This window comes from Rutidosis leptorrhynchoides, chromosome 9, assembly GCF_046630445.1.
Source record: "Rutidosis leptorrhynchoides isolate AG116_Rl617_1_P2 chromosome 9, CSIRO_AGI_Rlap_v1, whole genome shotgun sequence".
Classification (NCBI taxonomy): domain Eukaryota; kingdom Viridiplantae; phylum Streptophyta; class Magnoliopsida; order Asterales; family Asteraceae; genus Rutidosis; species Rutidosis leptorrhynchoides.
Window position 1 is genome coordinate 92,654,932 of NC_092341.1, and position 26,851 is coordinate 92,681,782.

General features: G+C 37.4%; 1 protein-coding gene across 1 annotated transcript; it reads right to left on the bottom strand.

Moving 5' to 3' along the window:
• Positions 1-9,858: 9,858 nt before the first annotated feature.
• LOC139868252 (uncharacterized) lies at positions 9,859-10,443 on the bottom strand. The gene has a single exon (XM_071856580.1). The coding sequence runs from the start codon at positions 10,441-10,443 to the stop codon at positions 9,859-9,861; it is 585 nt and encodes a 194-aa protein (XP_071712681.1).
• Between the last annotated feature and the right edge of the window lie 16,408 nt (positions 10,444-26,851).

Consider the following 26,851-nt stretch of genomic DNA (forward strand, 5'->3'; position numbering starts at 1 on the left):
CCGGAGAAGACTTTTTCCTTCCTTCTTGAAGTTTAGACACCTCAGGTTGGTAATGCATAAGAACTCCAACAAGCTCATGAATAATCAACTTGTCAATCTCTTTCGTAGATCGAACAATGGTTCCATAAGGAAGCCAATCAACATTGAGCTTTGTGAGAAATTTCATGTTGACTTCAGCATTTACTTTTATGATCTTGCACCATTTCAACTCATTAAGAACACCATTGAAACAACGGCAGGTATCCTTGCGTAGTTCATCGGGTTCCTGCTTGAAATCTTCATAAAATCCCAGAGCCTTATTTAATTTAGTAACATCTGACATGTCATAACCTTCTTGCTGTCATTTGATCACATCCCATATATCTTTTGTTGTGGTGTTGCTATCAACATTTTCAAAAAAATCATATGGGATAGCTTGCATAACAATGTTCTTTGCCTCTATGTCACCCTGAGCTCTCTCACGTTTATCACCAGAAAGTTCATAGACTGGGATTGGCATACCAGTATCTGGATGATAATCTACAACTGGACCATCTCTCAGAGAAGCCTATATGAACTTTTCCGTGATACGGTGAAGCCACTGAGTGTACTTGCCATCAAACAACACTGGAGGACGGGAATCTGATCCAATGATCAAAGTATCCTGAGTAGACATCTTGAAATTGAGGTAGTTTCGGTAAAGATTCAGTATTACACAAATCTTGGATGATAAATCACAATAATCTTACAAAAATGTCAAATTCGGTATCTGGTTCGGTACTGTAGCTGATTCGGTATAGATTCTGTACTGTAGCAGATTCGGTAAATCAGATTCTGTATCAGAAACTGATCAGAAATACAAGTAACACACCCAGATTCAGTATAGATTCGGTAACCATAAGATTTGTTGCCTGAGAACACTTAAAACCAATGAATTAAGTGATACTGAGATCCTGATTCTGTCATAACCCGACCTTAACCATAAGGACGAATACAATAACATATGATTTCATCGCGAGGTATTGACCTCTATATGCGACATTTTTCAAAAACTGCATTCGTTTTTACAATACAAACCATAGCTTTTATTACAAATACAAGGTTTAAACAACTTAATAATGATTATCGTTTAGCGATAATCTTAGACTTACAAACTTTACATGTGATAATAACAATACGACCTCCAACATATTTTACATTACAAATCCTCCGATATGCAGTTTTATTTTTGACACAAATATGCATACTCAAGATCTTGCTTAAATTCAACATGTTGTAGCGGAAGCTTTTAGTTATCACTTGAGAATTAACATGCTTAAAACGTCAACATAAAGTTGGTGAGATATAGGTTTAATGCCGGTAGCGTTATAAATATAGACCACAAGATTTCATATATAAACGTTTTAATAAAAATATCCTAAGTTGTTGAGCACTTGATAACCATACTTAACATTTAATCAACGTCGCATATTCCCTTTATTATGAAATCTTACTACACCGTACCAAGTGTAGTCACCGAAACGAAGTACTGTGCAACCGTTGAATACTGGTCGTCCAGTCCGGTTGGGCTTGTCAGGCCCGATAGATCTATCAACAGGATTCGCGTTTACAATACCTCATGTAAATAATAGTTACCAAGTTACAGGGAAGTATGCCAGTGGTACAACTCAACGTAGAATATATATTTTTAATCACTTGTGTCCATAACGTAAATCATAAAATGCATGTATTCTCATCCCGAAATATTTAGAGTTTAAAAGTGGGACTATATACTCACTTTTGCCTTGAAGGTATTTATCACGACTTGGTCTCTGATTGATATCACAAACCTAACCATATATATAATATATCAACATATTTTCTTTTCAAGTAATCGTTACATATATATATATATATATATATATATATATATATATATATATATATATATATATATATATATATATATACTTTTAATACTTTTAATATTTTCTTAGTCCGTGGTTAGCAGTCCAATGTTAGTGGTCCACAATTAGTTGCTTAAATAAAATAAATAAAGACCCCATCGTATTCGTATTGATCAGAATTAATCTTGACCCATGGTACCATGTTGTCAAATGACGTGTTGCGTACATAAAGTACCGTGTTGTCAAATGACGTGTTGCGTACAATCATGAGGTCTTATGATTAATCTTCTCGTGTTGTTTACGGGTGGTCCTGAAATATATAAAATCAAATCATAAGTAAATATATATTAAATATTATGTTAATTAGCCAAGATATGATTAATCCGATTTTGTCATAATATGATATATTACAGGTCTTGAAGTGTTTTTAAAAATCAAATTAGAAGGATCTATTTAGTTTGCGAACAAGTTTGAAATCACTCAAACTATGTTCTTGTTGTTAAAATTTTACAACACAAAATAAGATAGCTATATAAATATGAATCGAATAAGGCTATGAATAAGGTTACTACCTCAAGTTACTTGGACAAAGCTACTGGAAAAGGTAAGAAAAATCTTGGAATTAAAAGAGTGGTGGAGTGGGATTGAAAGATTGGAAGTAATCTCCTTGAAATCGGATGACTATATTGATACGTTCTTGAGTAGGTAAATGAAGAGAGATTAGGGAGTGAATTAACTTGAAAGAAAATTGGAAATGAAATTGTATGTGTGTGTGTGCAAAATAGCATGATTATGGAATGGATATATAGGAGATTTAGTTTGTTTTCTTGCACAAAAGTCACACATGAGGTTAAATGGCTGGTTCCCACATGTAACATCATGTCTAGTGGCTGATCATTGAAGTTTATTTTTAGTATATACCAATAGTAAATACATATAGAAGCTGGGTATGATACGGTTACATATACCCTAGATATACTTGTAGAAATTTTGAGGAATCGGAACGAGAATTCAAATATGGACGGGTTTATAACTGTAAAAGAGGCTCAAAACTGGGCTTTTATTTTTGGGTCAAACTGGGCCAAAATAAAATTTTAAGACATTTTTAATAAAGCAATGTTAGCCCAAAACCCCAGCCAGGGGCTCTGCCCCTTGGACCCCGCCAGGGGTTGCCACCCCTTGGACCCCGCTTATCGGGGGCGCTACCCCCGAACCCCCATCATAATCAAGATAAGTTCAAACAAGTGTGCACTCCACATAATCGTAAGTATATATGTCAAAGAACGTTACATATAGTTATCTTTTCGAAAACTTAAGTTAGTGGTCTCAAAGTATACTTATAACTCATTGTTGTTAGTTCACAATGAAATGTTAAACCATCCTTAAATCATGTTAAATATGTATAGATATGTACATATACATAATCGTATAATTATCGTGTGTTATATAGTTCGTGATATCATCGGTCAAATTGGACGGTCAAACGTTGTGTGAAACTCTTTTCAAAAACATAAGTCTCAACATTTTGGATTGCTTATCATGTTGGTAAGGTTTATTTTATGCAAATATTAATCTCATAAGTATAAAACGATCGGAAAAATCCGGGTCGTTACAGATTCGGTATCTCACTCGGTAGTCAGATTCTGTATGAATTTGAATTCAAACACAATCCAATTCCTTTGAATTAGATTTTGTAACCTTGCTGTACAAGGAAACAAGTTAGTATCACACAAAATATCGAAGATACCGAATGTATAGGATACCGAATGTCAACTGTAGCAGTTGACAATACCGAGTCTAAGTATGAAAACTTAGAAATTCTACAGAATTCTTTCTCAAACCACACTAATTAGCTGTGTATGATCAAACCGAATGTGATAGAATCATAAACACACCACAATCTACAACATTGAATGAGAATTAACAGCTTTGAAGCAGATTCAGTATGACAGTTACGATACCGAATGTTGATCAAATCTTCAAAACTTGAAGAATTGATGAAATTAAACTGTCAGAAAGGTGATTAAACACCTCACGATCACAACTGAAACTTCAAACCTTTACTAAAATACAGAATCAAGCTGGAATTGATGAATACCGAGAGTTTTAGCCACGAACTCTAAAAATCAACTTATTCTTCATAATTGATGTTAAAAAGCTGTAATAATGATCGAAACTCTTTCTAATCAACCTAATACACCTTCGCTGAACTTATCACAAGAATCTGAACGTCAGATTATCAGATTTGATTATTCCGAATCTGATTCAATATACCGAGAGTGCTCAGATTCTGTAATCTTAAATCTCTGGATCGATCTAGTGATGTAATATCACTCCCTGGAAGCTCTGATACCAAATGATAAGTCAGATCATGTTGAGATTAGAAGAAAAGACAAGTTAGAATGAGATTCGGTAAAGATGAAGGAGACTCAGTATGAGAGAGAATCAATAAGATTTACATTCCACAGCTTCTAGAACTCATTTACAATGCAATAGCTATCTAATTACGAATACTTAGGTTCCTTATATAGCCCTCTTCTAAGGACCCATCATCTAAGCTTATTTCACATTAACACTATACAACTTCGGGGTCCTAACAATCATTGAGTGATTAAACACTCTAGATCAAGCAATTACACCATGAATGTTCTTGAAGATGACTAGAAATGATGAATAGAATTAAGTAGTTTGTTATACCTTGAAGAGTTTTGATCTTAGGGCTTTAAGAAGTTGATACTTAGAGTGTTTTAGATCTGTAATTTTGATGTGTGAGTGAGTGATAGTGAGTAAGGAGGTGAAGAATGATCAAGAGATGTGTTATATAGAGGGTGGTGATGGTAGCGTGGCATAAGGAGATCAAAGGAGGGAGATGACTCACCAATTGGCCATTAAATGATCATGCATAATCTAATGATGATATTTTGCATGAAATCTAGCTTAGGGATTAAGTATTAGATGGTGTATGATGATGATATGGATGATGACGATTTTGGTGATGATGGTGGAAGAGTTCTTGTTAATTTTTGGTTCATAAGTGTACATGTACTTGTGTAGTTTACCTAATGTATAACCTAAGGTGTTTTATTTGTATGATTAGGGTTTAGGAAGTAAGATAAGATTAGGTTCTAATCAAGATAGGTTAAGGTTAGTTAAGTGAAAGAAATGGCTGAGTAGAAAGTGATCACGACTAATTGTGAAAATGATTAAGTGTAGAGAAAGACTTAACGTATGATTTAATGTTCAAGTGAATTTGTTACAAGTCTTTAAACTAAATACTTGGTTAATTAGTTTACTTATTAAGTTATTATATACAAACGTATAATTTATAAGTCTAGGGTTTATGGTAATAAGCTAGGGTTTCAGGACATTGTGCAAAATGTGTGAGGTAACACTTAATCAAGTAAAACCTAAAATGCATCCTTAAAGTTATACAAACCCTAAAATAAACCAAGACATAGATCATAAAATTTACTCATCAATTCAGAAATTGTAATTTAAAGAAGTCAAACTAGACAACTTAAGTCAAAAAGCTAGAGTTATGACATTACCTACCCGTTAAGAAAATTTCGTCCTCGAAATTTAGGAGGTACTTCGATTATCGAACAGATGAGGTTATTATGCCTTATATGGTCCTCACGTTCCCACATGAATTCTGGACCTCTACGAGCATTCCAACGAACTTTAACAATCGGAATCCTACTATGCTTCAATGTCTTTACTTCACGATCCATCACTTCTACTGGTTCCTCGACAAAATGCAACTTGTCGTCGATACTTAGTTCTTCCAAAGGAATCACTAAATTCTCATCCGACAAACACTTCTTCAAATTCGAAACATGAAAAGCATTGTGAATACCACTAAGCTCTTGTGGTAGTTTCATTCTATATGCAACTGGACCAATCCTTTCAATAACTTCAAAAGGGCCTACATATCTCGGGCTCAGCTTTCCTCGCTTTCCAATCCTTATTACACCTTTCCATGGAGAAACTTTAAGCATAACTCTGTCACCTACTTGAAATTCTAAAGATTTTCTTCAAACATTGGCATAGCTCTTCTGCCTACTTCTTGCCGTCTTTAATCTTTCTTGAATCTGAAAGATCTTCTCGGTTGTCTCTTGGATAATCTCTGGTCCTGTCAATTGTGAATCACCAATCTCACTCCAACATAATGGTGGTCTACATTTCCTTCCATATAAAGCTTCAAATGGTGCAGTCTTAATACTTGAATGATAACTGTTGTTATATGAAAATTCGGCTAAATGTAAATATTGATCCCATCCATTTCCAAAATTAATTACACATGCTCGGAGCATGTCTTCAAACGTCAGAATGGTTCTCTCACTCTACCCATCGGTTTGGGGATGATAAGATGTACTCATGTCCAAACGAGTACCTAGGGCTTTTTGCAAAGATTGCCAAAATCATGACGTAAGTCTACTATCTCGGTCAGAGATAATAGAAACTGGGACTCCATGTCTAGAGACAATCTCCTTGATATACAAACTTGTCACCTTTTCCATTTTGTCAGTTTCTTTCATAGGTAAGAAATGTGCAGATTTTGTAAGTCGATCCACTATTACCCAAATAGTGTTATAACCCTTCGCAGTCTTCGGTAATTTCGTAATGAAATCCATTGTAATTCCTTCCCACTTCCATTCGGGAATCTCAGGTTGCTGCAATAACCCTTATGATTTCTAATTTTCAGCCTTGACCTTTGAACATGTTAAGCATTTCCCTACATAAGTTGCAATCTCAGCCTTCATGTTCGGCCACCAATAAAATCCTTTTAGGTCATGATACATTTTCCCAGACCCCGAATGAATTGAATATCTCGTCTTGTGTGCTTCATCCATCACAAGAGCTCTCAATCCACCAAACTTTGAAATCCAAATTCTGTCTGCAAAATTTCGGGTTCTGTCACTCTTAACCTCATACTTCTTATCTTTCTCACTAATTCCTTCCTTTCTTACATTCTCTTCCTTCATAGCTTCCAATTGTACATTTTGAATACGAGACATAAGGTTTGTCTGAATAGTCATATTCAATGACCTAACTCTCAGAGGTTTAACCTTTTCTTTGCGACTCAATGCATCAGCTACAATGTTTGCTTTCCCTGGATGATATCGAATATCACAATCGTAATCGTTTATAAGCTCTACCCAACGTCTTTGTCGCATATTTAATTGTTTCTGATTGAAAATATGCTGAAGACTCTTGTGATCTGTATATATGGTACACTTGGTCCCATATAAATAATGTCTCCATATTTTCAATACAAACACAACGGCTCCTAACTCCAAATCATGAGTTGTATAATTCTGCTTATCTTTCTACAGTTGACGAGATGCATACGCAATGACCTTCTATCGTTGCATTAAAACACATCCTAACCCTTGTCGAGATGCATTACAATAAACTAGAAAATCTTTACTTCCATCTGGTAGTAATAGTATAGGTGCAGTTGTCAACTTCTGTTTCAACATTTGAAAAGCAGATTCCTGTTCTGAGGACCATTCAAATTTCTTATCCTTGTGCATTAACACAGTTAACGGTCGTGCTATCTTGGAGAAATTCTGAATAAATCTTCTATAATATCCAGCAAGTCCTAAAATTTAACGAATTTGATATGGGTTCTTAGGCATTTCCCAATTTTTAATAGCCTCAATCTTTGTAGGTTCAACATGGATACCTTCTCTGTTAATCACATGACCCAAAAATTGGACTGAATCGAGCCAAAAACCACACTTCGAAAATTTAGCATATAATTGCTCTCTTTCCAAAAGTTGTAGAACTAATCTCAATTGTTGCTCGTGCTCATCCTTATTCTTGGAGTAGATCAAAATATCATCAATAAACACTATGCTAAATTTATCTAGATACGGCTTGCACACTCTGTTCATCAGATCCATAAATACTGCAGGGACATTGGTTAAACCAAATGGCATCACCAAAAATTCATAATGGCCATAGTGTGTTCTGAACGCTATCTTAGGCACATCATCCTTTTTGACTCTCAATTGATGGTATCCTGATCTGAGGTCAATCTTGGAATATACACTTGACCCTTGCAATTGGTCAAATATATTGTCTATCCTTGGTAGCGGGTAACGGTTCTTGATTGTAAGCTTATTCAACTCTCCATAGTCAATACATAATCTGAAAGTTCCGTCCTTCTTCTTGACAAACAAAATTGGAGCACCCCACGGAGAAACACTAGGTCGAATAAATCCCTTATCTAATAATTATTGGAGTTGATTTAATAGTTCTTGTAGTTCTGAAGGAGCTAACCGATAAGGAGATTTGGTAACTGGTGCGGCTCCTGGAATTAAATCAATCTGGAATTCAACTTGCCTATTCGGAGGTAGACCTGGCAAATCTTCTGGAAATACATGAGGAAAATCTCGGACAACTGGAACAATCTCCAATCCAATCTCTTTGGTTTTGAGTTCTTTCACGTGCACGAGAATGGAAGGATATCCCTTTTTTAGGTGTCTTCGAGCTTATACAAGATATAATATTAAAGTTCACCTTGCTCTTATCTCCTTGGATTGTTAATTCCTCACCACTCTCAAGAGGTATACGAATAGACTTTTCCGCACAATTAATATCCACACGATTCTTAGACAACCAGTCCATACCAATAACAACATCGAAATTTCTAACTCGACGGGCATTAAATCAACTTCAAACAGATTGTTTGACAAATTTAAGACACATCCTCACATAATCTTATCTACTTTCATCAATTTACCATTTGCCAATTCTACAGCATATCTAGTGTTTAAGGCAGTTAAAGGCCTATTAATCGCAACTCTAAAATTCTTAGCTATAAAACTTTTATCTGCGCCAGTATCGAATAAAATAGATGCTAAATGATTATCGAGGAGGAATGTACCCGTGACTAATTATGGGTCCTCACGAGCTTCTTTCATTGTGATCTGAAAAGATCGGCCCTTAGCCGTTTCACCCTTCTTCGCCTTAGGACATTCTTTCTTGAAATGCCCCGCTTGACTACATCTAAAACAAACATTCTGATTGTTCTTATCGCCTTTATCATTCCCTGATAAATGAACTCTACAATCTTTTGTGAGATTTCCTTGCTTCTTGCATCGTTCACAAACTACAGTACAAACACCAAAATGATGTTTCGTGCACCTGCTGCAGTAGGGTTTCTTTCCTGCATATTTACTATTCAAACTCTCAACCTTGGCAGTTCCTTGCTTCTTGGAATTACCTTCTTGGTTCTCATCCCACTTACGCTTCTCAGTCGTAATCTTCACATCCATTTTAACGTTGATTGGTTGACGTCGCACTACTTGCGTGTAACATCCCAGGTAAACGTTCCCCGTAGCATGATATTGTCCGCTTTGCCCGTAGGCGCACGGTTTTTTCTTGGCAACCACACACGACGAGCACTTTCCCAGGAGGTCACCCATCCTGGTAGTGCTCTCGCCTGAGCACGCTTAACTGCAGAGTTGAGATCTGCTGCGCTTGTGGTCCCAAAACGCGTCATGCTAGGAAGGGTCTCTACACCCTTATAAGGCATGCTTCATTCCCCTCTTCAACCGATGTGGGACGGATGTAACACGGGTGTTACAATCCTCCCCCTAATGGGACACAGTGTCCTCGCTGTGCACATTTGGTCCGGGGCCTGGCTCTGATACCAATCTGTAACATCCCAGGTAAACGTTCCCCGTAGCATGATATTGTCCGCTTTGCCCGTAGGCGCGCAGTTTTTTCTTGGCAACCACACACGACGAGCACTTTCCCAGGAGGTCACCCATCCTGGTAGTGCTCTCGCCTGAGCACGCTTAACTGCAGAGTTGAGATCTGCTGCGCTTGTGGTCCCAAAACGCGTCATGCTAGGAAGGGTCTCTACACCATTATAAGGCATGCTTCGTTCCCCTCTTCAACCGATGTGGGACGGATGTAACACGGGTGTTACATTGCGCCATCAAATCATGCGCCATACGAATAACACTCTGGATTTTTTCTAGTTTGACGACATAACATTTCCTTGAATGTCTTCCGATAAACCCCAAATATATCTCTCAATCCTCTTATATTCAAGAGTGACCATGGTTGGGCACATTAAAGCTAACTCAAGGAATTGATTAGTATATCTTGTGGTATCAGTTCCTTCTAACTTTAAGTTCCACAACTCGGTTTCTAGCCTTTGAATCTCATTCCTTGGGCAGTACTCATCAATCATTTGCTTCTTGAATTCTTTCCATGGCGTATTATATGCAACATCAATACCCACAGACTTGGCAAAAGAGTTCCACCAGGTTAAGGCTCCATCTGAAAGAGTACATGATGCGAACTTTACTCGATCATTGTCTGTGCACTCACTGATCTTAAATACAGATTCTAGTTTTTCAACCCATCTCATTAACCCTACGGGTACTTCTGTTCCTGAAAAACTCTGAGGATTGCAACCCATAAATACCTTGTAATTGCATCGCTGCTGAACATTTGCCACTTCGGGTCTCCTTTCGTTCGCGGCATTTACTGTGCATCCTACTTCAGTGTTAGCAATTGCTTCAGCTACTCTTTGAGCTACCATCTCCTCAGTCATAATATAAAAGTCATCAATTAAGATCGACCTTTTAATATTACAAAATTTGGGTATCTAACCTACCCGTTAGTTCCATTCATATAAACAACTAATACATTAATTACTTTTCCTATAATATCTGCAATATAAGAACATCTTAAGAGTGTAAGCTAGAAAATCAACACTCCTAATACCAAACGGTAGATCTAAGATAGAGCAATGGAGTTAACAACCGAAATCACTTCGTTCAAACAAACTTCCAAACTTGCCACTTGTGTCGCAAGGTCACGATTCCTTACCGAAAAATCATCCACACGGTACTTCAACAACTCGATCTCCTCTTGTTGTGTATACTATACTCCCTCGATCTAATTAAAACGAGAATAGTTACCATCCTGATTTTCTTGGATGTACGAATAGTCAACAGTTCCTTGAAGTCGCTCAATATGTCCCTCATGCCTAAAGATTCTAGCCAACAAAGTGTAAATCGTGTCCTGTTGTGATTGACCTGTTAATCCATCCCAGCCATTAATAGTCGGTGGCACATTACATTCATGGTACGGGGTTCCCTCTTATTGATTCCATCTACCTAAAAGTTCATGAACCCACATCCATCGTTGCCAGAATGGCTAGTACATTTCAAACTCATTCATGTTGGAGTTGTCGTCTGAACTATCGTTAATGATAATAGGTGCGGTCACAGTGTTGGATCCCACAGAACTAGACAATGCCATCTTAACATACACAACATATAAAAGTTAGTCTATAGGATTTCTGACGAGTAAAAATAATAATATATGACTCGAAAAATAGTAGAGACCGAAATTTTTTTTGACTCGGTTATAGGTTGGACACACTAATGCGATCCTAGTTGATCAGGTCTAGACACACTAATGCCGTCCACATTCCCTATAACCCTAGCTCTGATACCATGTCTGTCACGACCCCCGTCTCGATTTCCCAAGACGTGGTGTGAACTTTAACATAGTATCCCAGGTTATAGTTAACGTCAACAGCGGAAACATAAACTTTATTACATCACGGTCTCTGTTTTTAGTTTTGGTACATCATGGTTACAAAAGTAAAAATATAAACATAGTACAAATACAAATACATCATAATCTATTATATCAATACTAGATTTAAACAAAAGATGTTTTTAGACTCCACGATGCCCGACCTGAAATGCTCCAAAAGCTAAGTACCTGAGAAAAATACTTTAAAACATCAATATGAATATTGGTGAATTCATAGGTTTAGTTATAATGCATAGTTAATGGACCTTAAGATTTCATGTCTAAAAACAGTTGAAAAGCTATTCTAGTTTATGAGCTTTTGATATCGAACGTTAACATAAAAGTACTCGAAAACAAGCGTCACTTAAGGTCTAAGTGCATATGGTTGAAGGTTATGCATCCGATAGCCTAGAAGGTCTATCCTGATGTGAGGAGTCACCCTTAAATAGATCTATTAATAGTATTCGCGTTCACCAAACCGGTAATTAATGATATCAAAATCAGGCTTTCTAAAATTGACCTTTGTTACTCAACATAGAATATAGTTATAAGTACTCGAGTCCAACATGTAAAACAGTAAACAAGTATTATCTCATCCCAAATGTATAAAAGATTGATTAAAATGGGACTACGAACTCACAATTGATGCTGTGCAAAGCGTACACGGTAGTCAGTCAGATTGTGTTCGGTATTCCTGGCTTGCGACCTAATGAATATTTATAAGGTCAGAGGTCATACTATCTAATGACAGGGGCGTTTAGGACTAGTGTAATGAATACAATGTCACTACCTATTCATGAGCCAGCATTCAATAATATCGTTAAAGTAACTGACGAAACCATAGTATGCACTTGTTTTAACCTTATCTGAGTTACGAATTTTATCGCATTTACTTTATTTTACTTTATAAACTAGAAAACCAAAATTGGGTAATAAACCACTACTCTTTCACTTTAGGATTATCTTAAGCTTTAATTATAGGTTCGATTCTACTGATATCTTAAAAATACGACCCTAGGTCATACTTCCCTTACTCACCATAATAAGGAGTAGTATGATTTAGGCCCCACTAAATATAAATTTAAAACTATTACCTCCTCTCCTGATAGCTGATTCTGACGCCTTACGACTTAACGACACTGCATAATTAAAACCATCTGTTTCAGTCATATCAAGTCCCCAAGAAGCTACAAGAGGGATAGAACCTACGGAGTGATAGATTGGGAAGAAATCTCCTTCCCAGCACTAGACACAATCATACCGTCCGATAAGCCTGTTACAGTCAACGGCTGAATCTTCGAAAGAAATGTGCATCGAGTATACCTAGATAGCGGAAGCGCATGTGATATCATGTATGAGCATTGCTTTGACCAGCTCAGCCCCTCCATCAAAGCTCTCTTAAGCCCTCCAAAAGTACCTCTGGTTGGATTATGTGGAGAAAGGTGTTGTCCCATCGGAGAGATAGATCTTGAATTTACCATCGGGGAACCACCGTTATCAAGAACGGAGACACTTGACTTCGTAGTAGTTCGGTCCACCTCACAACACAATATTTTGCTATGGTGAGTAGCCTGATTAAGATGGGTATAATTGTATCGACTGTACATCAAGTGGTAAAGTTTCACACTCCCGAAGGAATCGAAACCCTAGCTTCAACCTATGATCGTAAAAAAGTGATCATAGCTATCAAGGAAACAGAGGAGAGACCGGGGGACTGTATCCTTGAAACCAAGGAGGGAAACCTAGAGGAAGAAAAGATCTCCATCAATCTTTTGTTCCCCGAGCAACAAGTAACTATCGGAAGTTCTTTATCTCTGGAAGTAAAGATGAAGCTTCATAAGCTACTATAGGCCAATGTTTATATCTTCGCCTGGGAATATAGAGACATGACTGGCATCCCTCGAACGCTCAACATCGAAGGTTCGACATTCTCCACAGAACATCAGCTTAACGAATACAAGTACCTAGATCCGATACATCAGAAGAAAAGAAACCTTGCTAAAGAAAGGGATGAGAAAGCTTGTAAAGAAGTAGAAGAGTTACTTCAAGCTGACATAATCAGGGAAGCAAAGTACCCAACCTGGGTTTCTAATCCTGTTATGGTCAAAAAGTGAGATGGAGGTTGGAGAATGTGTGTTGACTTCACGAACATCAATAAGGCTTGTTCGAAAGACTATTATCCCCTGCCAGAGATTGACTGGAAAATAGAGTCTTTAACCGGATATAAGTACAAGTGATTCCTTCATGCTTACAAAGGTTACCATCAAATCCAAATGGCTGAGGAAGACGAAGAAAAACATTATTCATCACAAGCAAGAGTATCTTCTTCTACAAAAAGATGCCCTTCGAGTTAAAGAATGCCGGAGCTACCTACCAAAAGCTCGTAGCTAAAGTCTTCCGCAAGAAGCTCAGGAGAAACTTGGAAGCATACGTCGATGATATGGTAATCAAAAGACTCGATGAAAATTCTTTCTTAAAAGATATCCAGTAAACCTTTGTTACCCTTAGGGTAATCAACATAAAGCTCAATCCAAAAAAATGCTCTTTCAGGTGGAGGAAGGAAGGTTCTTGGGGTATTCCATCACGAAGAAAGGAATCTTAGCAAACCCGGAGAAGGTGGATAAGCTTCAACAACTCAAGACTCCCACTAAAGTCAAAGAAATGCAGAGTCTGAATGGGAAGCTAGCATCGCTAAGTTGCTTCCTCTCTAGGGGTGCCGAGAAACAGCTGCCCTTCCTTAAAGTGCTAAAAGGATGTCTAGGGGCAAAAAAGATAATATGGATGGAGGAAGCAGAGCAGGCTTTCGTTGACATGAAGGCGCATATAGCAAATCTCCCAACTTTCACTTCGCCAAAGCAATGAGAAACGCTATACCTTTACCGAGTAACTTCCAAGGAATGTATCAGTGCAGTACTTGTAGTAGAACGGGATAGGATACAGGTCCCCATATATTTTGTCAGTCGAGTCCTCTAAGGAGCGGAAACTAACTACCCAGAGCTTGAAAAGCTCACCCTTGCTTTAGTGCACACCACCAGGAAACTACGAAGGTACTTCCAAGCTTATCTCATTATTGTGTTAACTGACAAACAGATTAGGCAGGTACTCATGAAGCCAGAAAATTCGGGACGAATGGCTAAATGGGCCATCGAACTGGGGGGACATGACATTGATTTCCAAGCCCGACATTTGATCAAAGCCCAAGTACTAGCGGACTTTATGGCAGAAACAATGGGGATAGATGAAGAAAATAACTCGACTTTCGCACAGATCATCACTCCCTCCATAGAAATAGAGGAATGGAAGTTGTTCACTGACGGAGCTTCCAGCTCTGATGGCTCGGGAGTAGGGCTAATGTTGGTTAATCCCGAAGGGCAAGAGTTCACATACGCCATTCGCTTTGAGTTCAGTACAACCAATAATTAAGCTGAATATGATGCCTTGATTGTCGAACTAAGAATTGCCAAAGAAATGAAAATTGAGCACCTATAGGCTTTTGTGGATTCTCAACTCATAGCCAATCAGTTCCAAGGTATCTTCGAAGCAAAACAACCTACCATACAACTCTATTTGTCAAAAGTCGGAGACTTAATAGAAAGCTTCAAAGGTTTCTCCATTGAACATGTACGGAGAAGCCAAAACAAAAAGGCGGATGTTTTAAGCAAACTTGCCTCCATTACCTTCTGATAGGTCAAATCATAGTGAGATTAGAAGATGTGATGAGATAGAGTTAGACTCGTTAAAGTAAGAACAAATTCAGTATTAGAGAGAATCAGTATATTTACATTCCACAGCTTCTTAAACTAGTTTACAATGCAATGGCTATCGAATTAGGACCACTTAGGTTCCTTATATAGCCCTCGTCTAAGGAACCTTCAATGAACCTTCAATGAACTTTCAATTTCGAATTAACACTATACATACTTTGGGGTCCTAACAATCTCCCCCTTAGTGTTAAATGTGAAAATTACAATGTAATCCTATTGAGTTATCTAAAGGAACTTTGTTCCTCTGAAATGAACTTTCGATTTGAATCCTCTGAGTCTCTCATATCTTTTTATATTTACCCTTTTTTGAGACGACTCTTCAATCTTGTGAGTATGTATTTCACAATTTCATTATCTTCAGTTGAATAGCATTTGTTCATCAGTCTCCATCTCAATTATTTGAAAGCATACATCAACCTTCCATCTGAGTATCTTCTGAAATTTGAAACTCTGATGAAGACCTTTGTGTAATGAGACTTGACAAACACAAACCCATATGGACAGTCACTTACTTCTAGTAAGGACATGTATCGCAATCCATCTATAAGTTGATTAGGATGTTTGATTCCAATCTTTTTGTGTCCAAATTCCAACCCCATCTGAAAATTGTGAATGGACATCCATCTCATTGAATCGAGAATAAACTTGTAGAACGCCTTCATTGCAGTAGCATGATAAATTGTTGTAGATTCATTCAGATCAATCAAGTAGTTGTAGATGAAGATGATGTCGTCCATCTTTAGATTATTAAAATCTGCCTCTGAGAACTGATAATCCTCATCATCCATTCTCGTCACATAGAACAGTGGCATCTTCACCCCATCCTTGTTGATCATCAATATTTTGTTTACGCTTTCGATCTCTGAATTTTGTTATTCTTGAAGTTTCTCCTCATTCTTCAATTTAAACTTGTTTTGAACCTTCAGATAATCTTTGAGGTATTTTAGTTTATTATGATATTTCCATGCACCAAGAACATACATTGAAGCGGCAAGGACGAGATCAGAGTCATCATAGATCTTGTAAGCTTGTTGTTCAATGAATGGTGAACGAAGAATTAGCTTCTTCTCATCTTCACTAAGTTGATAATCAGCATCACGTTCAAGGACAATCTCAGATACTTGGAAAGGAACATTAAGATCAGGAGGTGTCGTCGTATCTACTTCACCATTTGAGAAAATCTCCTTCTCAAAATGTATCCCAAATTCCTCGGTCGGAGATGTAATGTTGACAAATTGATGTTCGTTAAATTCATTCACAGCACTCATCCCCTTCAAAATATCTTCGATATTATCAAAGTTGTGATTATTCTCTGGTACTGACGTATCATCTTTAGGTTGTTCAACAACCACATCCATAATCATTAATATTCCTTAGTCACCTTCACCTTCTCTCTGATTGACTGATGCATCTAGAAAACTATTGCATTGAATTTCCTCAAGTTCATCATTTTCAAGAGAAATATCAAATACATCATCATATCCCCAATGTTGACTAGACGAACCAGCTTCATACGTTTAGCGTTGATAAGCACCGGACCCATAACCATATCTATTCTCCCCCTCATGAAGATTATCGGGATCGAAATCATCATGGTCAGGCATATGTATTGGGCCACGTGACTTACATGGTGATAGAGGAAATTCTACCCTTACTCGGTCAAGATAAATCATCATTGTGTCACGAACTGTAACAACCTGACTTTTTCCGTTTACTATCGTTACTTGTCCGTTAAGTGTTTAACGGTGATTACTTAAACTTTGTGTATTTAATTAACTTAAGTACATACTTAATAGAGGAATGTTTGAATTAATATATTATATTAATTTACGATTTATTTCGGATAGCGAAAGAACTAGAAAACGTTACAGTTAAGTTTATCGTCTAGAAGACTTTTCAGTTTACGGAACTCAGAAAAACGACACAATAATTATTTCGATAATTATTGACTTTGAGAAAATTATTTTTAATTTATTATTTATTTAATGAATTAAACTTGGTGATTGCGTTTCAACGACTAGTTAACGTTCCGGAGACCCGGTACGGTTAACGGCACTCGAAACGAACCACGCGCATACAAGTAAATTAGCAAAATGAGCCCAGGATACCCATTAGAGGGCCCTACGGCCGAACCCACCCCCCATGCACCTTAATGGACTTAATTTGGCTAGGTGATCATTAGTGGTTGGTGTTTAGGCCTAATTACTAACTATAAAAGGAAAATAAATCACAAGAACCCTCATTTGTTTCCCCTACAAGTCGACACCCCCTTCCCCTCTCCCTCTCTTTGGCCATCGGCCATCACCACTACCTTACCACCATCAAAAGTTGTTTTTGGAAGAAACCTTGTGCACGAAAGACGTTCCTTGTGTCGTTCTCTACGCGTTAGTCTGTTCAATTTATCGCTTGAGGTATAATTAGTAACCCTAACTTTAATAATTCAGTTTTTTGTTCAATTACATGGTGTATTAGAGTCTAGTGCTCAATTAATGATGTCTAGTGTTGTTAATTGTTGATTGATTGCGAAATTAACGTTGTATGATTGAAAAACGAATTTGTTTATTGGTGATCTGATTAAATTGATATGAGATCTGACTTTTTAATATGTTTAATTAGAAAGATATCGAAAAGTTATTAATTTTAGACTCCGATTTTGCGTGATTTCGTTATCGTATGCTCAAGATATGCGTAATCGAAGATTACGTTAGGGTTTGCATGAAATCCGAATTTTCTGAGTTGCATGCTATGTGTTTTAGCTTATGAAAGTTGTGTAACTGTATTCCTTGTGAAAATTTATGCAATTTAGACTAAAGATTTGCGTTAGAAGATTATGTAATGCTTCCGATATGATTAAACGAAGTTTTGGTTCGTAAAGAATGCTGAATCTGTTTTTAAGTTTATATAAAAATTGCTAGCATGAACTAGGAATTTTTTTAGACTTTGATCTTCTGGAATATGTTACTTTAGATGTTCCTTGACATGTTTCATTTGTATTCGAACTTGCAAGAACGTGTTTTTCCATGACTTATATGCTAATTTTTATTATGTGTCCGGTTGATAATCAAAAACTGACGAGTCTGTAATGTTTTGCCAATCTGTACGAATTAGCTAAAGCAATGCTTCTGATTATTTTCTGTAATGAACCTGAACTTGAGTCTTTCTGATATTAGACTTTTATTTATCGTATGAGGCCCTGGCCGGACTTTTTGGAATCGTTTTTAAGTCTAGTTAAGATCTGGAGTTGATCATAATTTTATGAATTATATGCTATGTGCTATGAGTGTATTTCTTTATGACGTGTGATTTTCGAAGGTTTACTTTAAGATGTGGAAAATGCGATTTGCTAAACTACGAGCGTTAACATGTTATATGACTTAAGTTTGACTTGTTGACTATGTTTACATGACTTACTGAGATGTTTGACTTTAGTTGACTACTTTTACCGAGTTGACTTTTGGTTTGACTTTGGTTGACTTTCGTTGACTTGCTTGGATTAGTTGACTTTTACATGTTTGTTGAGTCAGTCTGAGCACTAGGACTTTACGTACACTATGGGTTGACAAAGTTTGACCTATTAGTGTATACTTAAGATGATTTACTTATTTATGTTGGGTTGTTCAGTTGAGAGCGTTCGACTACAGTACAGTTCGCTAAGATCTTTACGAGTGCTTTTGCTAAGGTGAGTCTACAGTCCCTACTACGTTTTTACAGGGATGAGATGCATGCTTTTTATAAATGTTTTACGTGTTTGGCACGAGTAACTTACTAAGAATATACATATGAGTTCAGATCAAAAATCCCTTAGCTTGATTATATTAGTTACTTTGTAAGCTCGACTTATATGGACGGTACCGTTAGGTTTTACAAACCTCACCGCAACGTTAAACAGGTGCTTATGTAGTTGTTACAAGTACACTTGATTGGTGTATCGCCAGTATAGGGTAAATGAAAGACGTGGGCTCGGCCTACGCAAAGGTTAAAGTTTTATAATCAAGTGCTCATGATAATGTATACTTTTCCTATGATGTTTTCCAAGAAAATCTTGTGGCCTAACTTACAAATGATTTACTAAACCTGTAGTTTCACTCAACGTTTTCGTTGACGTTTTGCATGTTTCATCTCAGGTACATAGAGCTAGTGCTTCCGCTTAATTTGAAGTTATGTGCTGTTTGCTGCTAGAACTGGACGGCGTCCATCATGAATTCTATTTTCATTTCAAGAACAAATATTCGCATTTAAACAGTTTTCTCTGATGTTTTGGGTTCTTATACTTTAGTCATTGATGTCAAATATTTCCAGTTACATTTTCTTTATTAAATGACTTTGTTTTAATGATTAATACGAATACTTTTCGGAAACGTCTCATATAGAGGGTGTGACCACTAAACTGTGGGACCAGGAGTTAATATTCCATTAGTGGATTCTGACGGGGTATTACATTTTGGTATCAGAGCAAATCGGTTACCTAGGACTAGGCTGCATTAGAGAGTCAAACGTTAGGACAACTAGTGCGTCTAGACTGTAACCTTAGACTCGTTAAGTTGCATGAAACGTAGTAGATGAAATTGCTATGATTACTTGGTATCTAATATGATATGATTACTAAGTGACTAACTTTGTGTTTTCTTTGAGTGCTAGATGACTTCTTCTAATCCTATCATTCTTACCGACTTCGACACGGAATCCGAGGAAACCGTACAAGCGCAAGGGAACACAATACTCGAGTTTGTGGATGATACCGAATTGGAACCTGAGATGGAGACCATGCATGAGAATGAGCCTAAAGGAAAGGAACCTGCAGAGGATTCCGTAGATGAATCGGAACCCGAATCCGAATCCGAATCTGATATACCCGATTCACCTCAAACACCTTTTATTAAACCCGATTGTGTTAACCCCTATGGACCGAGAGGCCACCGTAGGATATCGAAAGGACCTGCTCGGCGTAATAACCCATTTTATAAGAGTTTTCGTTATGATAATCAGTCACTTGAGATGTGTCGCCGTTTTCATCCCTATGATGCTTCTACGTCTACTCCTAAGCCTAGTACATCCACTGCTGCTACTAATGGCAACAACCCAAATGATCTCACCGTGCGCGTTGAAAATTTGGAGAAAATGGTCGAGTACTTGATGAAGGAACTCCATAAACGTAAATAAAGATCACTCGACTAGATTGTTCCACACAGTCAAACAGTATTTGATTATTACTGTTTATTATATGATGTTCACACATACATTATTGGTTGTGGTTTTGCTTATGTGGTTTTACTTATGACATGAGGATTATGTTACTTTTACTGGTTATGCATGAATTTTGGAACAAGAAGTTTATTTCATTAAGTGTTGAGTTACTAATGGCAATTGGCGTTAGTAATAATGTTACTAGTGTACATTGTTCTTACTACTGCTACTACTAAACGTTGTGTATCGCTATTATATATCACTAGTACTAATAGAATCGCTACGATTCAATATTAGTAACTATGCATCGTTCCGTTGCTAGTATATTTTATATATCGATTTCATTGACACTAACCAAATGTGTTATCTTGACCAGAAAGATAATGCCGCCCAAGCCAGTTTCCCAAGCTGATGTTCGTCGGTGGATTTCCGAAGGAATAACCGAAGCTGTGGCAGAACTTCGAAACGGAACTAATAGTAACAACGTGAACGCTACAAATAAGCGAAATCAAGATACGACTAATACTTAAAACAATGGACAAGTAGGGTGTACGTACAAGACTTTCTTGAGTTGTGAACCACACTCATTTAATGACACCGAAGGTCCAGTTGGTTTGACTCGTTGGTTTGAGAAGCTTGAGTCAGTTTTCCGTATAAGTGGTTGTAGAGAGACGGATAAAACGAAGTTTGCATCTAGTAAGCTATCTGATGGTGCGTTGACATGGTGGAATACCTATGCAAATTAAGTAGGTATGGATCAAGCATTTGAGACCTCATGGGAGGATTTGAAACGACGAATGATCGCAGAGTATTGTCCCTAGACCGAAACTGTTAAGATGGAGAGAGAACTCCAAAACCTGAAGTTAGTGAGTACTGATTTGACTAGTTACAATAAGAGATTCTTTGAACTTGCCCTTATGTGTCCTCATATGGTTACTCCCGAGCGTCGCAAGATCACTCTTTATGCGAACGGTTTGACCGAGAAGATTCAAAATGGTGTAACTACTTCGAAGCCGAGAACTATACAAGAAGCTGTTGAGATGGCTAGTGAGTTAATCGATCAAGCTGAACAGCGAGGGAAGACTTCTGCCCTAAATGAGACTAAAACTCATGATAACAAGAGGAAATGGAATAACAATAACTCAGGGAAGAATTATAACCAGCAACCCTTTAAGAAACAAGATACTGCTAAGAGTAATGCTGCAATCCCAAATGCTAATTCTGGTTATAAGGGAAAGTTTCCATTGTGTGCTAAGTGTAATAGGCATCATCCGGGGGATTGTTTGAAAAAGTGTGATAAGTGTAAGAGGAATGGACATTTGGCTGCCGAGTGTAAAACTGGTACGAATATGTGTTATGGGTGCGGAAAAGAAGGTCATTTCCGGAAGGATTGCCCAACTGCTAGTAAGACTAATGAACCTGCAAGAGGAAGGGCTTTCAACGTTAACTCCAGTGAAGCTCGTGATGATCCTAAGCTAGTCACGGGTATGTTTCTTCTCGATAATCAACATGTTTATGTACTTTTCGATTCCGGAGCTGATAGAAGCTTTGTGTCTAGATATTTTTGTTATAATCTTAGAAATGTTGTATCGTCATTAGAGAATTTATACTCTATAGAACTAGGAAATGGTAATCTAATGAGTGCGGATAAGGTTTACCGTGATTGCACTTTGACTTTGGCTGGAATGTCATTTAAGATAGATGTGATACCTATTAAGCTAGGAAGTTTTGACCTAGTGGTTGGAATGGATTGGTTAGCCGAGAATAGAGCCGACATTGTCTGTCATCAGAAAGCGATTTGAATTCCTGTTGTTGAAGGTGAACCTTTAATGGTGTATGGAGAGCGAAGCAATACGCCGTTACATTTTATTAACTGTTTGAAGGTGCAAAAACACATGAGGAAGGGTTGTCTTGCTATGTTAGTTCTTGTAAGTAAAACTGAATCTGAAGGCAAGAAACTCGAAGATGTGGCCATTGTTAGAGAATTTCCCAATGTTTTTCCAGATGAGTTACCCGAATTACCTCCACATAGAGACATAGAGTTCCAGATTGATTTGGTTCCCAGAGAGGCACCAGTAGCGCGTGCGCCGTATAGACTTGCACCACCCGAATTACAAGAGTTGTCTAGTCAACTGCAAGAGCTTTTAGATAAAAGATTCATTCGACCGAGCTCATCACCATGGGGAGCTCCAGTACTGTTTGTGAAGAAGAAGGACGGATCTATGAGACTCTGTATTGATTATAGAGAGTTCAATAAGTTAACTATCAAGAATAGATATCTGTTACCGAGGATTGATGACTTGTTTGATCAATTACAAGGATCAGCATGTTATTCTAAGATCGATCTATGGTCAGGTTATCATCAAATGAGAGTGAAGGAATCAGATATACCGAAGACAGTATTTAGGACACGCTATGGTCATCATGAATTTACAGTAATGCCGTTTGGATTGACGAACGCACCGGCTGTGTTCATGGATCTTATGAACCGTGTGTGTAAGCCATATCTAGACAAGTTTGTTATAGTGTTTATCGATGATATATTGGTATATTCTAGAAGTGAGAAAGAACATGAAAAACATCTCCGTTTGTTACTAGAGATGCTCAGGAAGGAGCAGATGTACGCGAAGTTTTCAAAATGTGACTTTTGGTTGCGAGAAGTGCAATTCTTGGGTCATATTGTTGGTGTCAATGGTATTCAAGTTGATCCTGCAAAGATAGAGATAGTGAAGAAATGGGAGACTCCTAAGTCGCCAACTCAGATACGATAATTTTTAGGTCTTGCGGGTTATTATAGGAGATTCATTGAGGAATTTCTACTATTGCCCGACCGTTAACAGCTTTGACTCACAAGGGTAAGAAGTATGAGTGGATAGAATTGCATGAAGCTGCATTTCAGTTGTTAAATGAGAAGTTAAGGACTGTGTAGATTTTGTCTTTACCCGAAGGAACCGAGGATTTCGTAGTTTACTGCGATGCTTCACGGCAAGGTTATGGTTGTGTGTTAATGCAACGTACGAAAGTGATTTCATATGCATCCTGACAATTGAAGATACACGAATTGAATTATGCGACTCATGATCTAGAACTTGGTGCTGTAGTTTTTGCGTTGAAGATGTGGAGACACTATTTGTATGGTACGAAGTTCACTGTATTCACGGATCACAAGAGTTTGCAACATATTTTCGATCAGAAACAGCTTAATATGAGACAGAGACGTTGGATTAAGTTGTTAAACGATTACGACTGCGATGTTAGCTATCATCCTGGTAAGGCTAATGTAGTGGCAGATGCTTTGAGTAGGAAGGAGAGAATTAAGCCTATTCGAGTTAGAGCATTGAACTTGACTATTCGAAGGAACCTTACTTCCCAGATACGTGGCGCACAGCTAGAAGCATTGAAGGAAGAGAATGTTGCTACTGAATCACTTTGAGGAATTGATAAGAAGTTTGTCACTCGAGATGATGGAACCCGTTATTTTATCGACAGAATATGGGTACCGAATTTTGGCGGATTAAGGGAACTAGTGCTAGAAGAGGCACATAAGACAAGGTATTCTATTCATCCTGGATCCGACAAGATGTACCAAGATCTTAAGGCACTTTATTGGTGGCCTAGCATGAAAGCTGATATTGCTACTTATGTTGGTAAGTGCTTGACTTGTGCTAAAGTTAAGGCAGAGCATCAGAAGCCGTCAGGACTACTGACACAACCAGAGATTCCCCAATGGAAGTGGGAGAATATTACGATGGACTTTATCACTAAGTAGCCTAAAACGGTAGGAGGTTATGACACGATATGGGTTATCGTGGATCGTCTTATGAAGTCTGCTCATTTTCTACCGATTAAGGAAATGGATAAGATGGAGAGGTTGGCACAGATTTACTTAAAGGAAGTAGTTTCACGACATGGAGTGCCGCTATCCATTATTTCCGACAGAGATAGTAGATTTACATCCAGATTTTGGCAATCTTTGCAAGAAGCTCTGGGAACTCGTTTAGATATGAGTACTGCATACCATCCTCAGACTGATGGTCAAAGTGAGAGAACGATTCAGACACTAGAGACATGTTAAGAGCTTGTGTGATTGACTTTGGAATTGGATGGGATAGACATCTACCGTTAGTAGAATTTTCTTATAACAATAGTTATCATGCGAGTATAAAGGCAGCGCCTTTTGAAGCACTGTATGGCAGAAAGTGTAGATCGCCTTTATGTTGGACTGAGTTAGGAGATAGTCAGTTAACTGGTCCGGAGATTGTACATGAAACGACCGAGAAAATCGTGCAGATTCGAGAAAGAATGAAAATAGCACGAGATCGTCAAAAGAGTTATGCAGATCTTAAAAGGAAAAATTTGGAATTTCAGGTTGGAGACAAGGTTATGCTTATAGTGTCACCTTGGAAAGGTGTAGTGCGCTTTGGAAAAAGGGGAAAGTTAAGTCCGAGGTATATTGGACCGTTTGAGATTATCGAACGAATTGGGCCGGTAGCGTATAGATTGAAACTACTGCTGGAACTTAGTGAAGTTCACGATACTTTTCATGTTTCCAATTTAAAGAGATGCTTATCAGATGAAAAGTTAGTGATTCCATTAGATGAAGTGCAAGTAGATCCTAAGCTTAATTTCATTGAAGAACCTGCTGAGATTATGGATCGCGAGATTAAGCAAATAAAGCAAAGCAGAATTCCATTGGTTAAGGTTAGATGGAATGCCCGAAGAGGACCAGAATTCACGTGGGAGCATGAAGACAAGATGAGGCTTAAGTATCCGCAACTGTTTCCCGAGGAGACGACTACGGCGGATGACCACTAAAATTTCGGGATGAAATTTTTCATAACAAGTGGGTAATGTAACAACCCGACTTTTTCCGTTTACTATCGTTACTTGTCCGTTAAGTGTTTAACGGTGATTACTTAAACTTTGCATATTTAATTGACTTAAGTACATACTTAATAGAGGAAGGTTTGAATTAATATATTATATTAATTTACGATTTATTTCGGATAGCGAAAGAACTAGAAAACGTTACAGTTAAGTTTATCGTCTAGAAGACTTTTCAGTTTACGGAACTCAGAAAAACGACAGAATAATTATTTTCGATAATTATTGACTTTGAGAAAATTATTTTTAATTTATTATTTATTTAATGAATTAAACTTGGTGATTGCGTTTCAACGACTAGTTAACGTTCCGGAGACCCGGTACGGTTAACGGCACTCGAAACGAACCACGCGCGTACAAGTAAATTAGCAAAACGAGCCCAAGATACCCATTAGAGAGCCCTACGGCCGAACCTACCCCCCATGCACCTTAATGGACTTAATTTGGCTAGTGGATCATTAGTGGTTAGTGTTTAGGCCTAATTACTAACTATAAAAGGAAAATAAATCACAAGAACCCTCATTTATTTCCCCTACAAGTCGACACCCCCTTCCCCTCTCCCTCTCTTTGGCCGTCGGCCATCACCACCACCTTACCACCATCAAAAGTTGTTTTTGGAAGAAACCTTGTGCACGAAAGACGTTCCTTGTGTCGTTCTCTACACGTTAGTGTGTTCGATTTAATCGCTTGAGGTATAATTAGTAACCCTAACTTTAATAATTCAGTTTTTGGTTCAATTACATGATGTATTAGAGTCTAGTGCTCAATTAATGATATCTATTGTTGTTAATTGTTGATTGATTGCGAAATTAACGTTGTATGATTGAAAAATGAATTTGTTTATTGATGATCTGATTAAATTTATATGAGAATTGACTTTGTAATATGTTTAATTAGAAATATATCTAAAAGTTATTGATTTTAGACTCCGATTTTGCGTGATTTCGTTATCGTATGCTCAAGATATGCGTAATCAAAGATTACGTTAGGGTTTGTATGAAATCCGAATTTTCTGAGTTGCATGCTATGTGTTTTAGTTATTAAAGTTGTGCTACTGTATTCCTTGTGAAAAGTTATGCAATTTAGACTAAATATTTGCGTTAGAAGGTTATGTAATGCTTCCGATATGATTAAACGAAGTTTTGGTTCGTAAAGAATGCTGAATCTGTTTTTAAGTTTATATAAAAATTGCTAGCATGGACTAGGAATTGTTTTAGATATTGAGATTCTGGGATATGTTACTTTAGATGTTCCTTGACAAGTTTCATTTGTATGCGAACTTGCAAGAACGTGATTTACCATGAGTTATATGCTAAACTTTTTGATGTGTCCGATTGATATTCAAAAACTGATGAGTCTGTAATATTTTGTAAATCTGTACGAATTGGCTAAAGAAATACTTCTGATTATTTTATAACTTAAATTTTGAGATGTCTTGAGATGAAAACAATTGGCCGTTTGTTAAAATCTATTTTCTATATTTTATGAAAAAAATTTAAAAACTGACGCGCGAGCAGAATTTTCTATAAAGAACCTGAACTTGAGCCTTTCTGATATTGGACTTTTATTTATCGTATGAGA

Excerpts from the sequence above, each read along its gene's own strand:
- LOC139868252 (XM_071856580.1), bottom strand. The coding sequence starts at position 10,443 with ATGACTGAGGAGATGGTAGCTCAAAGAGTAGCTGAAGCAATTGCTAAC.